The sequence below is a fragment of the Chiloscyllium punctatum genome, chromosome 22, assembly GCF_047496795.1.
Source record: "Chiloscyllium punctatum isolate Juve2018m chromosome 22, sChiPun1.3, whole genome shotgun sequence".
NCBI classification, from domain to species: Eukaryota; Metazoa; Chordata; class Chondrichthyes; order Orectolobiformes; family Hemiscylliidae; genus Chiloscyllium; species Chiloscyllium punctatum.
In genome coordinates, this window is record NC_092760.1 from 45,242,780 (window position 1) to 45,262,747 (window position 19,968).

The 19,968-nt window shown below is 38.1% G+C and overlaps 2 protein-coding genes across 7 annotated transcripts in view; one reads left to right on the top strand and one right to left on the bottom strand.

The window, feature by feature from the left end:
- The window catches only part of prr33 (proline rich 33), a 56,182-nt gene extending 36,247 nt beyond the window's left edge, over positions 1-19,935 (top strand). For 4 of the 5 annotated variants that reach the window (XM_072592211.1, XM_072592209.1, XM_072592210.1 and 1 more), the window contains one exon: positions 1,640-19,935. In XM_072592211.1, coding sequence (XP_072448312.1) covers positions 1,640-3,709 — 2,070 coding nt within the window. In that variant the 3' untranslated portion in view covers positions 3,710-19,935. The remainder of the gene's footprint in view (positions 1-1,639) is intronic. The other variant, XR_011963719.1, reaches the window with a different exon arrangement.
- LOC140493595 (uncharacterized) overlaps positions 1-19,968 on the bottom strand; it is a 334,841-nt gene that overhangs the window by 7,953 nt on the left and 306,920 nt on the right. For both annotated transcript variants that reach the window (XM_072592212.1, XM_072592213.1), the window contains exons 12-13: positions 18,017-18,109; positions 16,439-16,547 (exon numbers count right to left, since the gene is read on the bottom strand). In XM_072592212.1, the coding sequence (XP_072448313.1) occupies positions 16,439-16,547; positions 18,017-18,109 (202 nt within the window). The remainder of the gene's footprint in view (positions 1-16,438; positions 16,548-18,016; positions 18,110-19,968) is intronic.

Consider the following 19,968-nt stretch of genomic DNA (forward strand, 5'->3'; position numbering starts at 1 on the left):
AAAAAACAAACTCATTTATCCTTTTGTTCTTTTGCCAATTATCATAAATTTACATCCTTTGCTTCCTGACTCTCCTGCTGGTGGAAGTAGTTTATCATTATTTATTTGGGGAAAGTCTCTCATGTAACCTTGAATACATTGATTGAAATCCCCCATGACCATCTCTGGTCCAAAGAGAAAATTCCTAGCTTCTTCGTTTTGCCATATAGGTTAAGTTCTTTACCTGTTTTAACATTATGGCAAATCCCAGCATCACTTGTTCATAAATCTAGGTGCCTAACGTTGGACACTATACATCAGCTTAGGCCTGGTCATTATAGAATTCCCATCAAGAAAAATTTACTGCACCAATGATCAGTAAGCTAATGCAGCTTCTATCTAAGTTAGAAAGATTGCAGATTGCTGACTTGCAGTCTGGGCTACTTTCATGGGGAACATAGTGTCACGGTATCCGATTCTGGTTGAGCTGTCAGGCAGAGGGGGATGGTTATTGCTGAAGGGGGACAGAATGGCTGACGCTGCAGGCTGGCCAGGTCTAGCCCTCTCAATTATTATAAAGTTAGAAGTAATGATCCTTCTTGCTCACAGCTCGTTTTACACACATACCGCCCATTGAACAAATTAAGTCTGTAACAGACAGTTGCCATGCTCTAAAATATGACTCAACAACTGTTAACCATTAGACAGTACATCTAGAAAGGCTACAGTTGAGTTAAGCAGCTGCACCATTTAAAACGCTTTCTCCCTCTGGAAGTAGTCATGTTTAAGTTTCCCCATGGTGTTTCATTATACACTAATCAAACATTTTTAGCAAAAAGAGAGCCATTTATTTTCCATTTTAAAGAAAAGATGCTACCCCACCTCCTAGTATCATGTCTTCACTGTATATTCTGGGTTGACGAGAGAGCATGTTGACCATTGGGAGAAAAATGTTTGGATACGTTTTCACAGCAGAACCAATGATAACCATAGAAGTTGATACAATTAAGTTTACAGAATAGAAACAAGGCCACTCAGTCCATAAAGCTTTGGCTGGTTATTTTAAGAACGGTATTCAAAATTAATCCCATTGCTTTAGTCTTTTCTCATTGTGCTGTATCTTTCTCTACAGTCTAATAATGAGATATTGTCTTTATTAGCCAGGATAACTAAGATGAGAACTATTCCACAACTATAGTTAATTATATTTATGGCAAGTGGGTGATTGCCATAAATCACTTGGGCCTGATTTCTGATTCATCCCTTTAGCATCCTTCCAGAATAGTATACAGGGGATTTTGGACACAGAACAAATTCATAACCTATACAGGTGTTTTGTGGATCTGAACGGCTGATAGAACACCTGCTGAATTTGCAAAACTACCAAGCATGTGCTGCAAGTCCATCCCTGAACATAAAAGACCGGTATACCTTCCTGCAGTAACAAAATTAAGGAACAAAGAAACTGGAACAGGTCATTTTGCTTATAAAGCCTGTTTGACCATTCAGTTAGAATGAGTTATCAGAGAGGTTCCGTTCTGAAATCAGGCTCTTTCATTACTAAAGAAGTTGAACTGAATTAAAAGTGCTTTTTCAACAAGTTTGCTTAGGAACATAAAATCACCAAAGGAATTGAAGTTTTCATTTCATTTCATTTCAGGGAATTAAAATGCTAATGGCTGTAACAACTCTACCAGCTACCAGTCACTATGTATCACCTAACCCAAAGCCACCTCCTCTGGCACCAAAGCCTGATAAGGACAATATCAAGTTACAAAAGATCTTGAAGAGGGCTGCGAAGCGTAAGGCTGCACAAACATATTTGCAGGCTATGGATGCATCAGATAAGTTTCACTCTTACTTACCTAAGCCTTTTCGATCTAGTTTGTCTCCTGTTAACGAAGCTAGTCCTGACGTAGAATACTATGAATATCACTCTTGGTCTCCACGATCTCTTCTGTCTCCAAGAATACCAAGTTCATCTTTTCCACCTTATAGACAAGGTCCCACAATAGTAACCCATGCTCATGTCGCAAGTCCATATCCTGCACATAAATCCTTCTACAAGGGTAAAATTGAGCTCCTCCCTAAAATAGAAATCAGTACCCCACAGTCGCCTGCTGAAAATCAGAATCAAGTACAAGCAAAACTGCCACCACCTATCGTTCCTGCAAAGATATTCACCATTCCAACTTTCCAACCAGGTATCAAAGCCCAAGAATTGCCCAAATTCTCAGTACCACCACGGTTTTCTCCGAGCATTTATACACCAAGATCTTGGTCTACCACTGAGGTCACCACAGCAAATATTTCCACAACTGCATCTACTGCATTTAAAGGTCCTGAAGTTCCTGAACTTCACGTCACTGATACTTTTGGTGCCAATGGAGCCAATATTAATGTGGCCAATACTGTAGTCCCGGGGATTGAAACTTACACAGCAAAGATGGTCATTAATGAAGTTGAACAGGAAAGCTTTCTCAACTCTCTGCAAGCATGGACTCCTACTTACGAAGCTCCGCGAGGAAAGACTCCAATCTACGAAGGCCCAGCAGCAAAGACACCAATCTATGAAGGCCCAGCAACAATGACTCCAACCTACGATGTCTCAAGAGCAAGGACTCCAACCTACGACACATCAAGAGCAAGGACTCCAACCTATGAACCTCCAGCAGCAAGGACTCCAACCTACGAAGCTGCAAGAGGAAGGTCTCCAACCTATGAAGCCTCAAGAGCAAGGAGTCCAACCTACGAAGCCTCAAGAGCAAGGACACCAACCTATAAACCCCCAGCAGCAAGGACTCCAACCTACGAACTCCCAGCAACAAGGACTCCAACCTACGAATCCCCAACAGCAAGGACTCCAACCTATGAACCCCCAGCAGCAAAGACTCCAACCTATGAAGCCCCAAGAGCAAGGACTCCCACGCATGAAGCTACAAGATCAAGAGGCAAATATGACCCACTGGGAGCAAACACTCTTCAAAATGAGGGGACTCAAGAAAATCTTACTGAAAAGGCTGCCAATACTTCAGCCATTGGAACTGACGATCTCACAGTTGGCATTGGTGCCATTAAAATAGAAATTCAACGGATGGACATGCCCACACAGAAAACCACAGCAGAAACCAAATCCAGTCCAACAGACATTGCTGCTGAGACAATGACTCACAAAGGAGCTAAGGAACTTTCTAAAGCAGAGCCTCAGCTGAAATCTCCGGAGCGTGTTAAACCTCTGAAGAGTAAGATCAGTGGTTGGACCCGTCTCAAAAAACATATGATAGTGGAAGAAGAGCCACCAAAATTCCCAGAGCCAGAACCCAATCTGCCAGAGGCCGGGACACAAGAACAGAACCAAGATGAATCAGAGGCCAAGAAACAAGAATCAAAAAAGGCAAAAGTGTCACGAGCTAATAAGATGTGGGATGCTGTGTTATTTCAAATGTTTGCTGCTCAACAGCGCATGCAAAGTGAACAGGAATCAAATTTGGACAACTCCAAACAAATGCAACAAGCAACTCCAGCATTTAGTAGCCGCCTGCCCCTTCTGCTCTTTAGACCTCGATTTGATGCCAGGAAGTTAAAGGAAGCAGCTGAAAGGCCTTTGAAGAAGATTAGCACCACTTTGATTGAATCAGGGCTGCATCGCAAAGGAATTGATGATGAAGAACTTAAAGACTTCAATCGGACTGCAAAAGGTTGGCCAACACAACAAAAGGAAATAAGCTGAACATGCTTAACAAAATAAGTCAGCAATCGGCATCCAGTGGTGTAGATCAATAGCCATTGCACTGATGCCGGAAAGGGAATTACACTTATAGAGAGTAGCACGTTTGCTGCCAATAGTGAACATTTTCAAAAAATGTTAAATTCTTACACACAGTGTTACTGAATGTAATAAAATGTAAATTTCAAACAGGTTCTGCTTTTTTGAACAATGTTTAGCTTGTTATAATCCATGAATGAGTGTATTGCACATTAGTGGCTTGATTTGTATGTGAATGTATTCTGATTTCTTAAAAAGAAGATTGAAAAGAACTGGCAAATTGATTGATTGAAAAAGACAAGGTAAGCCGTGATATGAAGATTCAAAGCTGACATGAAGGAGGACGTTAAAAGCAAGGCATTAGCGTGACAAACATTCCTTGGCATTGGAAGTTTGCCAAGAATGGTGCGTATTGTAGAGCATGATCGATAATGTGTGCCAGGTAGCACAGGGCCTTTCAGTATAGCATTACTTTGAACTCCATAACTGAGGGTTTACAAAACAAAAATCTTTGAATTCCTTTTCATGTATTTTTTTTTACTGTAATTCAAAAAAAATGGGTACTGAATGCTCAGTTGAACTCAATGGTCCTGTACCAACAAGAGCCAATGGTTTTATCCAGGAAGTGAACTTTGGCATGAACATGTGATTTCTTGGTACCAAGGAGCATAGAGGAAGAGAGAGGCCTTTACAGTGCATGTCCACAATTTGAGGTACCAGGCTAAGTGAGTGATTAAGAAAGCATTGAAGATATTTTCTCTTATTAGATAAGGTGTAGACTATCGAAGGAGATGGAGATTATGGGATGACTCCTGTTGTGCAGCAGTACTGTCCCTACCTCTGAGCCGGGAGGTCGACGTATCAAGTTCCACCTGCTCTTAAGGTGTATCATAAAATCTCTCTTTTGGCTAATTATATATTCACTAGATAAGTCACAGTTAGAGTGCTGCATAGCTGCATACAGTTCTGACCATCAAATTATTTAATTACACGAGAAACACTGTGGAAATGATTTTTGAGAATGTTACACGGACTGGAGATGTTTAGCCGCAAGGAGTGTATGGCCGGGTTGGAACAGAGGTGGATCGGGGAGATTTAATCGAGGTGTATTGTATTGTAGGAGGGCCTGAGTCGAGTGAATAGGGAAACTTTATTTTCCTAAGCTGAGAAGTCAATAAACAAGAACACAGACTTAATGTAATTAGTAGAAGGATTAGAGGAGAATTGTCAGAGAAAGTTGGGGGTAGTAGGGGTCTGGAACCCAATTCCTAAAAGGGTTATAAAAGCAGGAACCTTAACTGCATATAAGATGGGCTTCGATACTGACTACAACCCAAAAACTGGATGGATTGCTCTTATTGAGTTAGCACTAATAGAAACCCATAAATGGATACTATGAACATTAATTCCAATTTCCATTTCTACAACAACTTAGTAATTAATGTCCCAAAGCACTTCAAATGGATATGGCCAAACAGAATTTGAGTAGCTAGATAAAGGGACATTAGGGCATATAAGCAATTTTTGAGGAATGTCTGACAGGATGGAAGAGGCAGAGAGTTAGAATTTTATAGAGGAAATAGCACAGTTAACTGGTTCACACATGATAGGCTGTATTGCCTTGTTCTGTGTTGTAAATCTTGAACAGTTCTATGAGTGAATAACTGACATTTTTCCCAAGTTCTGTTAGAGGTTTTAGTGATGTGAAGCTGCTCACTTTCTAAGGCTGCTTAGAAATTATGTTGGAGGCCCTTACACATGGTCTGAAATCATCAATCTCAGATGACCTTGTATCCATGAACATCACAACATAAACAGATTTAGGAAAGGCTTAAAATGTATCCTGAAAAGAAAAAGATGAGACAGTTTGGAAATTACAGGTTTTCTGACTTACACAAAGTGACATTTTCAAGCACTGTCAGAAAACATGTAACAGTAAGCATTCCTTTCATAATTCTGACTACGTTTAAATTCTCAGCACATGGAAATTTCTATGGCCTCAAACTGCTTCTGTTGCACAATTTTTCTCCCAACTAAAATTCTCCAGTCCAGCTAATATCCCTGTAAATCACCTCCATTCCCTCTTCAGTGCAGCTGCACCATTCCTGTAATATGACAACTGGAACTGTACACAATTTAACTTGTAGTATTTGTCAGCAAGGTTAAGGTATGTGACATTTGATTGGCCTTCCTTTATAGGCTCTTACTGATTTTCATTGGTGTTGACTTTGATAGACAAGAAAATCCAAGATGTAGATGCGGTGGTTAACAAGGATGCTATCTGAACTGAAGAGATTTTACTTGAGGGAAGATTGGACATGCTTCCCCATTGTGAATCTGATATTGTCCACTTTACACTTCCTCCAAAAATTTCAAACTCACTCCGGTGTCTGAACTTTTCAGATATGTACCAATTTTCTTTGATTATGTTATACAGTTACACAGAAATTACAGAAAAGATACAAAACAGAAATGAGTGGAAATGTACACGTCCATCTGCTGAGAAAGTGGATTGGATATTGACGAAATATTTCCATCAGACGCAAGAGTTATTCGTGCAGATGAATCGTCTTCAATCAAAACATTAAGCTATCTTTTCATAATTGGACCTTTTTTTTTCAGATGCCCAGCACTCAGTTTTTCCTTTCATCCTCAATGTAAAGCCTATCACATTAAGTGATAAATAAGCGACTGCTGGAACCAAATGGAAGTACTCTGTACTTCTTTTTAAGCTGGTTTGGTGATTTAGTGGAATTGGTAACCAACAGTAGGTAATAACTGCTTTGGTCATTGCACATAGCAACATCAAAAACATTTTTGTGAAGAATTTTATCATTTGTTGTTTCTGACATAACCTTAAGCATGTTTGCTTTGCTTTATTTTAAAAATTCACAAATTCATTTCTAATAACTTGACATGCCGAGAAATTCTTAATACAGTGTGTTTTTGTGAGTATTGTCACAAATTTATTGATACTGTGGACATCCTTGTCACAAAATTTAAACTGGTTAGTGGTTGGGCTTGTTTTGAGAAAAGTGTTTCTCAAACACTACTTTGATTGTATCTCATCTGTCTACCTAGTTCCTTTCCTCTTTCCCTTCTCAGAGTCACATGGCCTCAATATTTGCTTTTGCTCAAACAGTGGTGAGGGATACAACTAAAAACATTTATGCTGCTTGTTTAGTCAGGCCACTCCAATGAGTGCAGGGTTAAACATTGAAACACTGGCCAGTCTAAGTTGTTGACAACCCTGCTAATTATCGATGGAAAATTACAGACAGCATGTTATGAGATCCTAGTAATGAAAATGGTGTGTGACCAGCAACATTATCCAAGAAAAAAAAAGACATTTTCTTAAACACCAAAGGAAGTTAGTGCATAACCAACTATAACATGCAAGCCTTTTTGTGTTTTTTCTAAACTTTGTTTTAGGTTAGATTTGCAATAGAATAAATGATCACACTAACTTGACTGATACCTACACATTTTTCTAATTTCCTTTTGCATAAATTGCAGCATCAAATCTTTGCTTCCTTTGTACACTTTTTATGAGTGCTGAGGTAGAGCTTAAATACCTCAAAATAACATCATGCTTTGTATCACATGCCGTGTGGGTGGCACGGTGGCACAGTGGTTAGCACTGCTGCCTCACAGTGCCAGAGACCTGGGTTCAATTCCCGCCTCAGGTGACTGACTGTGTGGAGTTTGCACATTCTCCCTGTATCTGTGTGGGTTTCCTCCCACAATCCAAAAAACGTGTGCAGGTTAGGTGAATTGGCCATGCTAAATTGCCCGTTGTGTTAGGTGAAGGGGTAAATGTAGGGGAATGGGTCTGGGTGGGTCGTGCTTCGGCAGGTCGGTGTGGACTTGTTGGGCTGAAGGGCCTATTTCCACACTGTAAGTAATCTAATCTAACCACTGATTTTTAATTTCCACTTGCTTTGGTCCAACTCTTCTCCATTGCAAACTTATTTTTTATGGCCACAACATTGGAATTTATTCATTTTTCTGTCCTACAATTAGTGCTTTTGAATTGGAGCTTGATAATTCCTGCTACTTATTTATTTTTTGACTTCCTTTTTTACTTAGCATTACAAAAAGAAGAAAAAAATCTTTGAATAAGAAGCATATCCCAACTTGCAGCATTTAAGTTACGAATAAGGCACAAAACACGGTGGCTCAGTTATTAGCACAGCTGCCTCACAGCACCAAGGACCTGGGTTCGAGTCCAGCCTTGGGTAACTGTCTGTGTGGAGTTTGCACATTCTCCCCACGTCCACATGGGTTTCCTCCCACAATCCAAAGATGTACAGGTGAGGTGAATTGGCCATGTTAAATTGTCCATAGTGTTCATGGGTGTTTAGGTTAAGTGCATTAGTTAGGGGAAATCTAGAGTAAAAAAGGGTAGGGGAATGGATATTCTTTGGAGGGTCAGTGTGGACTTGTTGTGCCAAATGGCATGCTTCCACACTGTAGGGTTTCTATGATCTAAAACCTTGTGTCAAGCACTGCTGGATAGGGTATTGTAGATCATTGAAACAGCCAGTATGCTTTTCAAAATTCCACGGGTATTTCATTTTCAGCACACTAAACTCATATTGATTTGCTGTATTGGTTTTCTTTTCCTTTTACTGGCTGTCAATTCATATCACTGAATGGTCATGACTTCATTTTAGAGGAACTCAGTTAACGCCATCTAACTCACTGTATATTTTGTTGAAACAGGATAGCTTGATGGATATTTTTCCATAAGGTTGTACATATTCATGGAAGCCAATGAGTAATATTACAGTTTAGAAATATTTGTAGCAACAGAAGGGCAATGGTAGCCATCAACTGTCAGACAGTAACCATGTACTTTTTAGATATGTATAGCATGAAAACACAACCCGCTCCCATCCTGACAATGCCGTACATTTACCAATTCTGCTCCATGACCTTCCACCATAGCAGGTGAAACGACAGCCTTGCTTCTGCAGCATGGCAAGCCTGGTAACTCTCAAACGGAGACAAAACTGTTTGTAGCATGGAAGGATATCACCTGACCTTTTGCAATAGGTTGTTACTGGAGCTATCCAAAATTAATGCTACTGTTCCCTTCTCTTCCCATTGTCATATATCTTTCTCTGTTTAAAGATGTATCTAATCTTTTGAAGAAAGCAGCAATAATCTCTACATTAGTGGTTGGAAATGTGGAAACTAACTAGTGACCTATTGTGTGGTGGAACAGTACAGTTGTGTTCACAGGAAATACCTCTAACTGCTATATATAAGAGGGTTATTATATTTAAATTTGATTAGGTGAAGTACATGGGTAGCCATTATTGCAAAGCACATAACTTAATTTCACAGTATCTTAACATTCAGTTGGATTTCAAGACTATAATTTTATATTCAGTAATTAGGATTTTTTTTATCTACAAGGTGCTGTAAAAAAATTACAACGTAACATTTAGTTTTCAAGGACAATCTTTTGGAAGTTTTGGTAAATGTTCTATCAAATATTCCATATATAGGCTATCGAAAAGAACAGTGAATTAGTTCTACAGTTTATAGTATTTTAAATACATCTCTCATGATCAAATTACACACGTCAAATGCACACAGGTACTGTGCTGTTGTACAGAATTAACAGTGAGCTCGAAATAAGAAAAGATCATACCCCTTGCTCTGACTTGGAAACTCAAAATGAATGTAATAGGAGCTTGACTTGTCTGTAAATAGCTAGGCGAAAGTGAGGACTGTAGATGCTGGAGATTAGAGTCAAGAGTGTGGTGCTGAAAAAGCACAGCAGGTCAGGCAGTATCCGAGGAGCAGGAGAATCGACATTTCCGGCAAAAGCCCTTCATCGGGAATGAGCTATATATAAATAGCTGTCTATTGCTTCAGTTAGATTTTGAGCACAGTGGTAAATGCATGATGCTGACTTTGATTTGTGGGCTATTAATTATTAGTACCTTTTGCTTTTCACTGATGAATTTGTCATTTTGTGGCCTTTGCAGCTGAAGCAAACATTTCTCCTAGAGTCCATGGTGGTGGGGCATATGACATTCTGCTCCTCACCACCTGTGAGAAGACTATTCTGGCCCAGAGCATTTTAATGACTGTGCCCAGGCCTGTGGGTCCGTAGCAGAGTCTGTCTTGACTCATCATCTTGAGGTCTCCTGACTGTAGACAGTCCCTTTAGACTTTGAGACATAATTATTTGCTTGAAGCACATGCAGTCTGTTTGCCCCACATGATGGTGGCGCATGGTACTGGTGTGAGATGACATCTCACAATGCTGTTTGGCAAGATGTTCACGTTCTTGACTGCTGACTGCCGACAACCATGTGTCTGCACTAAAGGGCAAGCCAAGTCAAAAGTACTGTGTGGCTGTTAGCGCTGACTGAGAGGTCAAGTGTCAAAAGGAAGGCAAGGAAACAAATGACAAGTAGCAACCCCCTAATTATTTTTCTTCTGTGCAGACCTTGGAGATTTATGCACAGATGTGACTTCTGCAATTGGTGTCAGTACACCTATTGCTGTGTGTGGAATATCACCATGGCTGCACACTGTGCAGAAGAGAGGAAATATCGGTGGCACGGCAAGGGTGCTGTGATGCATCTACGTAGGTGTAAGTGAGTAAGCTCTAAAAAAAAAAAGCAAGCAGGCAGCTCGAGTCCAATCCATGGGCAAAAAGTGTCTTTGAACAGCATTCCAAAAATAGTTGACGGTGTGCTCCAACTTGTTGTGGTTCTGTTCCCCGAGCTGGGAATTTGTGTTGCAGACGTTTCGTCCCCTGTCTAGGTGACATCTTCAGTGCTTGAAAGCCTCCTGTGAAGCGCTTCTGTGAGTGGATTGGTAAGCTGCCATGATGGTGTAGAAAGGCTGGCATGTGTTGAATGCCAGCGTCCGTGGCTGGCATAGCTTCCCACTGAGCATATCCAGAGACATTGGTGCCACAGCCATCCAGGCGCAAGCTGGAGCTGTCAGGTACCTGCTCAGAATCCACATCAGGAGGTGACACCTTTTAGTTTCTAACCAAACAGCAGTACAACAAGAGTGCATACTAATGTGATTAAGTAATAATGAAGGTTTATGATGTGCAATAATCCCTATTGATAGGCCTTTTGCTGCTCACTGGTGAGAATCTTATCACAATGTCTGGAATTTGCTTGGAAAATGTGATTTGTTGCTCTCAACATTGAGAAAGGGCCCCTTCGACTTTTCACATGATTCTTACCATTTCTTTGCCATAGCTCAGGAATGAGGAGATTCTACTCAGAGGTTCCTGTCCTTTAACATGCTACCAATGTCTGGGATGTTATTTCCACGAATCTCACTTCCTCTCATTGCTGATTCTTAGAAAGTTTTAAATATCGTACATTTGTTCTCTAAAAGAGCCTGCGAACTCCTGACTTTCCCAATGGGATAAACGCAAAGTATAAAGGAAATTCATGCATTTATATTGAATTCCATCCCTGAAATAACCTGGAGGTTAGTGAGAATGGGTTCCAGGGGTTGGTGAATAGCCCCATAGCAAGATCCAAAAGTAGAGCTCAGCCAGAAGGGAAAGAATGAGAAACAGTCTGGGTGGAAAGCCACTGAGCAGCCAGTAGCTGTATGTTTGTGGTGCCAACAGAGAACCTTATTCAATCTTAAAGAAGACTTTTACCTGATTCAGTTGGAAATGCTGACTGCCATTTACAGGCGTACTCAAAAATCGCACTGAATGCGACTTAGTTTTTACAAGTTTCAACTGCTGACTCGTTTTGCAGCACTTAACAGAGCACAGTAATAGTAAAAGTCATCTTGGTGTATTCCTTTCACTTGACCTCAAGAAGATGTCAGACAGCAGTTACAAACTTAAATGTCACATTCTCAGAGTTTAGGATAACATCTAAACCATCCAAATAGATTCCAGTTTGTAACTTACTCTCAGAGATCCTTATTTAACGATCCATTAAAAACCTCTCAAACAGAATTCAGTCTGTTAATCACACTCAAATATCCATTAACCAAACTAGTCAATTATTGATCAGATTCCAGTGTGTCCAACAGTTCATTATTCTACATGTAAATCACTTGAGCACCGTTTCAATATACAGCTGATAATATAACGACACACAGTAACTCAAACAAATTAAATGGCAAAATAAGTAGGAGACAATCCAAGAAAGGCAGACTGCATGTTACAGTTGTTGCTTGTGAAAAATTGGAAGACTTACACTTATACTGCAGACCACACAACCTCAGGACATTCAATGAAGTGTAAATGGGGTAGTAACATGATCAGAAGAAAGGCGTTTTTATTTTCCCCTATACTTTCTGGAACTTAATATACAATCTATGGCTCTACAGTGAACTTTGCTTTTGATCTTTCATGTGCAAAGCTCAGAGTCTGGGAAATGTAAACTATCTAGTCGTTTCCCTTATCAATTCAAAAGCAACAAAAATAACTGTTTAACATAGGTGCTGAGCTTCAATGTGAATTAAAAATATTTTTCCTCCAATGTCCAAGATTGGTAAGCAACTATTTGTATCAGCAGCATACAAGTGTATTAAAATTGTAGGCACGCTCAGATAACCATGCATTCTATATTCAGGGCAAACTTTCCTAGATAGATCTTTCACAAAAATTGTTTTATTTGTGCCACAATGTGGAAATTATTTTCTTGTCATTTTACGATCTCAACTTCTAGAATAATATATGCAAAGGATTAAATTAGAAGGGTCTTTTTGAGTTTGTCAGTGTGGTTGTCCTTAAATTTCCCCAAAATTGGCTTAAAACTATTTACAGTTCAATGAAAAAAGTCTCTGCACATGTTTAGCAAGAACATATTGGCAATATTTGGAAGTTCTACCATAAAACAGAAAGTAACTGGGCCAAGAGATAATCAATCTTTGATTACTCACATGTGAATTGTATTCTCACTAGTCAGTTAATCAATTAGTGCTACCTTAGTTCATGATTGTGCATGACTAACATTGTGATGGACTGGTTTTGAGAATTGGTATTGCCAAAACAAAATTAGTGATCAGCTCAATGGGATAACTGAAGTGTTTCTTTGACTCTCTAAATGCTGATATTATCAGTTTTGGATGTGAACTTTGAAAGTATTGTAACTGTGGGAAACTCACCCATTGTTACTTGATGATATTTCTGCTCGATATTAAAATGGCTCCCAGAACTAGATACGGAGAAGCTACCCTGGGATTATCCCAATCTTCTTCCAAAATGTGATATGAAGCAACAACAAGTACACAAAATTTGCTTATCAGGTGCCTCGACATTGGTGTATCAGATTGCCAGAAGTTAGCCAATCAGAACCAGCAACTATTGAGTCCTATGGACCACTTATAGAGGCCTACTGCAGAGGGGAACAAGGTAAGTTTTTTTTTACTTCATTTCAGGAGTTGCAGGAGAGAGGGAGATCAGAAAAGTTGGAGGCAAGGACACCGCTTGCTCCCCATCCATATTTCTGACTGCCCCAAGATTGGGGCAATTGGAAGTGCTCTCCATCCAAGCTCATCATGCAGGTCGCCCTGTTGACAGACAGGAAACTCGACATCTTTCTCACCTCACGAGGAAGGCAGGTAATTAGGGGGGAGGTGGTGGGTTGAGACCCTTTAGTGGCTATTGATTAACTATTTAATGGTCTTAATTGCTGAAGAGACAAGAAGATTGCCCATGTAACTTCTCACCAAGTATTTAATTTGCAGAGATGATGCAAAAGGGTGTGAATTTCTCTCTAGGACAAACTTGTAGAATTATTTCTCCCAGTTTTCAATTCACAAAATTTACTCTTTGCATATGCAAAAGTAAAAACGTATTAATACAATGCACATAAACATGGTTAAATGATATATTACAGCAAATTATTCTGAAGGAATTTTAGTTTTACTGTGATTTCCTGTGGTGACATTGTTTGAAAATGTGAACACTCCTGGGTTACTGAGATTAATGAGGAGATTTGAAAGCATTTTTAGTCAAGAGAAGTGGGTGCCTAACTGAACACTGGAAACAAACTTGTACAGGATTGAATTATGCATATTTCATCAACTAAGGTTCAATGACAGTGCAAAACAAGAAACATGAAGAGAGAAATTGACAATGTTATAAAGGATATTATTCTTCTGCTGATGTGAATTATATAGTTTAGTTGGGTTTTTAATTTTAACTATTAAAATTATACAGAAAATGAACTGAAATATGCTCAGTTATTTTAATTTGTCTTTGAAAATTTATTTAAAACTATCCAGATGTGAACTAGGGATCAGCATTCTTATTACCTCTGTTCCTCATCTAAATGGAAGACTTTAAACTATTTGGGACTCAATTCCTGGCTGGAACTAAACTTTGACAGGAATTTCCAGTCAGAAACAAAAGGCTAAGAGTATTACCTCCACAGGATACATTAACCTAACATAGCAGTTCTTTGTGACTTTTTCCACTATTTTCTTTGTTTCTGTGATGCGCTGTGCAACACTTTTCTACATTAAAGGAACTGTATTGTGCAAGTTGCTGTCTTTAATCAATTTAAGGTTGTCTGTGCATCCTTTCCTTTCCTATCCAATCAAATTCTCTTTTACGGTAATGGTTTCACCGACAGATGCTGACCATTACTGCAACCAAAACAGGAAAGCTATAGCAGGATACCATAAGCAGCATATGCAGTGAACATTTCCCCCATTTAGAAATTCAAGCTTTTTTGTTTTAAAAACATAGCCTGGACTATGAAAACTTAACCTCGTCCCAAAGAGACATCCACAACACAGTCCCAAGCATGTTATAAAGAGTTGAAATATTTGTACTTGTTTGTGTCAGGGATTCAGCAACCTGCAATGGTTCAACTGCAATCACTCCTGACCTTCAGCTTGAGACTTAACATAATAGTATAGGACTTAGGAGCAAGAGTAGGCCATTTGGCCCTTTGAAACTGGTGCACCGTTCAATAAGATCGTGGTTGATCTACTTGCGGTCTCAGCTCCTCTACACTTGAATGACTCAGAGAGAAAAAAAGATTCTCCTTGTCTTGGTCTTAAAAGAGAGATCTCTTATTCTATAACTACATTTCACAGCTTTAATCTTCCCCACAAGAGGAAACATCTTTCTAGTATTCACCCTATCCAGTCCCCTCAAGATCTTGCATGTTTCCAATAAGATCACCTTAAATTCTTTGAATCTCTAATGGATATAGGTCTATTTTGTTCAACCTTTCTATATGATCTTGAAGCCAGGAATGAATTGAGTGAACCTCCTCTGAACTGTTTTGAAAGCAATTACATACTTTTTCAAATAAGATGATGAGACTTGTAAACTGTACTCCAGATGTGATCTCAATAACTACAGTAAAACTTGTCTTTCATACACAAAGAGAAATTGGCAGTCCTTGAGTGAATAGCATTTTGTACATTTTGTTCGCATTACGCATTTTTAATATATTCCTTTAAGGTATGTTTGCTTGGCTGGAAAGACCATCACTGGTTGCTCATCTATAATTGCCTCAAGAGCTTTTCTGAAATTGTTGTTTAAATTTAGTTTTTAATCTTGTGTTCATACTTTGCATTAGGGATCACTGCAGAATAATAAGGAAGTGGAAACTAGCTGTTTGTTTTCTTGTTTAGTTTAGGAATACTTAAGCCACGTATTATTGAAGGAAATCTCAGACTGTCCAGTGAGCAGCACAGAAATGAAACTATATTCAGTGAGCTTTACATTTTTTAAAAAAATGAAAATTACAATGATTTATGCTAAACGTTTTATGAGTAATGCACTTTACTTGATGTAACTGGGTAACAGGAGGAGGTACAGCCGAAAATATCTAAGAAATGTTTTATTGACCAGCTCTAATCTATAATTACCTGATAGGAAATATACTTTGATAGCACTAATCATACAAAGAGATGATTACTGCATAAAATACTTAATCCAACATGCTAATAATATTACCAATGACATGCAGGTTAATAACTGTACAAACATTCAACTGATTTAAAAAAAAATCTTTAATCTTACAGCATGGATCATGCTAAAATTTTAGTCTACATTCCAACAGAGAAATATGCAAACTAAAAGACGGATGAATCTGTTCAACATTGACCCTCAATTCAAGGTATGTCCCCAGAGGAACAATTTCAACTTTACATTTAACTAGATGTCTAAAGAACCTTTGGATGCTATCAAGTAGATCTTTCTCTTTCTTTGTCTTTATGTTGTGTTCTCATTGCTTGATACTTGCTAATCATGGCTTATGCCTCACAATGAAAAAAGGCAGGAATGTAGGCCCCAAGAACTATTTTAGTTGGTGCAGGGATTGACCACACTGTTGGGAGTTATTATGCATCACAAGGTTCAGATCTGAAATTTTGAATCTCCTTTTCCTCTGGTACTGCTTGACTTGCAGTGCTTTCTCCAGCTCTACTCTTCATCCACTCTGCACCACACAATATAGCTAACTGAGCTTATTGAACACTGCCTCAGATAATTAATTAAATTCTTGATCTTAAAACATCCTCTTTTAGTTCAAATTCAAAATAAATAGATCAACATAGCAACTGTGTTACGATTACCTTGGGTTAGTTGTGTTGCTACCTCAGTGCTTAGACAGTCTGGAAAGTTAACTTGGCCATCACTTCAAACTATTGTTTTTAAACAATCACAAACCAATCTCTAATTTGTTCCCCAACATCAGAAGTGACAAAACTCACATGATTGACTATTTTGATCGGTACCATTCTCATCATCAGTGATGGGGATCTTCTCATACATTCCATGACCAACAACCACAAACTTGTATCTTGTACCAGAGGGATGATTCTAAAATAAACCAAAAAGAAAGATTATTTTAATTCGTATGATTTACTATAGGCAGGATTACATGGAATAATTGTTTGAAACTCAGAAGATTTCCTCCAATGGAAGAGTCTAAAACTAGGGGTAAATGTTTAAAAAGGGATGGCTCATTTAATAAAAGATGGGGTGAGCATTTTTCAGAGGGTCATAAGTCTTTGGAAATTTATTTCCTGGTCAAAGCAGAGATCTTTGAATAATTCTAAAAGCACAAATTGGTTGATTATTGCTAGTGAAGGGTTAGCAGCGACATGAGAATGAATCAACCCCAGATCATACTCATTGACATTTAGTTACATGTTTTCTTTAAAACAAAAGGACAGAGTCAATTTAACTTTTTCAGTTAAAAGTAGGAAAAAAATACTAGTTTTCTTATTCATCCTATTCAGCTATAACACGTACACTTATCATACGGTTTCATGTTTTGGACATCCACCTGCACTCTAGCAGGCTTATACTGTAATTATGAAGTTAATATACCCTTAAAATATACTTCAAGTTACAATTTTTTTTGGGCATATAATGTATTTAGGCTGACAGTGACACTAAGTTTTTACTCTAACGTTGTATTCTAAGGGAATCTCTACAGTGCATCTGATGGAAGAGCCTAGACTCACTAACAGTAACTTTTGGCTTTTCATGTTCTTCTACACATATGGAGACACCAGTGCTGCTATTAGTTTCAATGGGAAAAAGGCCGACAATGCTGACAGTTTCAACATCATTACCAGAGAAAAATGCAGGCCACCATTTTATAAAAATGAATAATAATACTAGCATATTATGATTAAACATAACTCATCTTATTTTACATATTCTAATTTCAAATATTAGAACTTTATGTTAAAGGCTGTCTATGACTAAGTTATTATTGAAGAATTAATTCTGGATCTTGCTTCAGTCAGACTGATGTCGTTTACTTGTGTGGTTGCCTTTGGTTTCAGTTAAGTGAGCAAAGCTTATAACATCATGGGACTTAATCAAAGATAGTAATAAAGACACAGACTGCTACTTCCTCCATCTCTATCTGGATGGAGCTCATGGGTTATCTTCTTCATTTAAGAGTGCTAAGGAGTTCAACCCCTGTGAAGGTTGTCTGGTCAATACTCAAATTGAAATTGTGTCATGCCAGTGTTTCAGCTGCCTGGCTGGCCTCACTACTCAGATAGCATTCAATTCTATGAAACTTGCTTTGCCTGACCCTCCTTAAACCATTGTGTTTCTATAAAGAGTTACAGAAATATTAGTACATCCATTTGACCCACACTATATCAATTAGAGCATACAAATGCTGAGCAGGGTGGTTAGATACAAGATTGAGGTGTCTTGAATGGACTATAATATTAATCGCATTGTAAGGTTCATTTTCATTCGAAGTTTTCTTATGGTTTGGCAGATAGTCTTTCTGATAAAGCGACACTGGCTGGTTTACTCACCTTTCCAGTGTGTCGTGACTTGGTGACAGAATGGGAATCACCTTTGTTCTCCCAAATATTCTTTTTGCTTCTCACATCCCCAACCTTAATTTCCTGTAGAAACACAAAATGACAATTAGATTCCACTTATTATCCCATTATAGTGGCAAACTAATTTAATTGTGGAAGCTGGGAACTTTAAACATTTACACCTAGGGTCATACATGTGCTTCCCAATGGCATTGACCAAACTATTTGCAATCTTGTTGGGAGGGGCAAAATAGATCCTATTCAAAAGGAAATGTATTCTATTTGTTGTGAACAACCTGATGTCAATCTTCAATAAAAAAAAATTCCAGTCATCCAGATGTTTTCAAATTTAAATGATCCACTTATCCTGCCTTTCTCAACTTTTTACAGTTATGGCAATTTTCATTTCTGATCACAATTTTGAAAAATGCTGATTGCTTTGAATACCATATAAAGTGATTGATCAATCTGTGACAAGGTCACAAAAGTCTTTTTGGTGATAATACTGCTGGGCTTTCTACATTGCAACTAAAATTGATACAAATACAACTGTAATATTACTTTGCCAGAAATACTTTTGATGACTAAAATATTACACGTTTAAACTGCCAACTCACATAAATTCTTGCAAATGTAGTCATTCAATGTAAAATTTCATATAAAATTGACTTTTTTTCTGATGAACAGCATCAAATGCCATGTAATTCCATAAAAAGAGAGAGAATATAAGGGCCACTATATTTTTCACTCTTTTCCAGTATTTTCCTTTGCTTGGGTATCTGTACTTTGAATCACTTTCATATAGTGACAACCTCATTCTGTGTGGCTTCATAACTATTCTGATTAACTTTGATACCAAGGTAAGCTTTTAATAATATGCATAGAATAGTGAATAGTACAAGTTTTAGATATTGAGTCATCTTATTATTTCACAGGATTTCTCTCATTGTTCAGAACAAATAAAACAGTGTGAAGGTCCGATGTGCTAAGTTAAAAGAAATAAGGAAATTTACTGGAAAAAAAAGGCAAGTAACAGTCATAGATTATATTTTGTGGCAGAACCTTTTGAATTATCTTCTTCTGTATAACTGATCAAAGGATACCTCTGTAAGTAGCAAGTTAACCCATTTAAGCAACTTTTACACAATAGCTATCTTAATAAACTTCTCATCATTGAGAGGACCTTTGTCAGTCTCACATATCTCTGGGAAGCTTCAAATGGCTTTTTCCTTTTTCTTAGAAGATTCAAACTGATCAGAACCTTTTGTCAAATTGACTTCCAGATTGAAACAGAACAGGTCTTTTTATAGTCTTGGAAGGAAACATTCTGAATTTTGACCATATGATTAAATGTTTAACTTTTTAAAAATCAGCCATAAAGAAAAAGGAACAATTTCCATATTCTTTATGCAGATCTGATTTCCATTTTCAAGTGTCTTACTGATAATAGTAGCAGCATTACAAAGGTAAGCCTGGTATCAGCTGTAGAATTCCAATTCATGTTCAGATTGTTCAAATACTGTCATTGCTTTAAAAAAAAAATAGTCTTCAATCTAAAAACACTTCTGTTACAAAATGTTTAAAGCATTGAGATCTTGGGAATGATTGATATGGGAAATCTGTATGACGGGGAGAACATGAGGAGATTAACTTGCTGGAATTATATACAAACAAATTGAACTACTCAAATTCTATAAACTAGAAATAAAAGAGATGGTCTGCTATTTAGGATTATAAACTGATGGGAAAATGGGAATAAATTTTGATCTTTGGGATTTCAAATTGAAAGGGCTAGGTTTATTAGTCAGCAGTGCAGTAATAGTGCCCAGAGAGAGCTGATCATATCTATGGCACAGATTTCCACTTTTGTTGAGTGTTGGAATCTGGCAACTAGTTAAGATCTCTAGCATTGAGCACTGCGATATAAAATTATTATTGTCAGG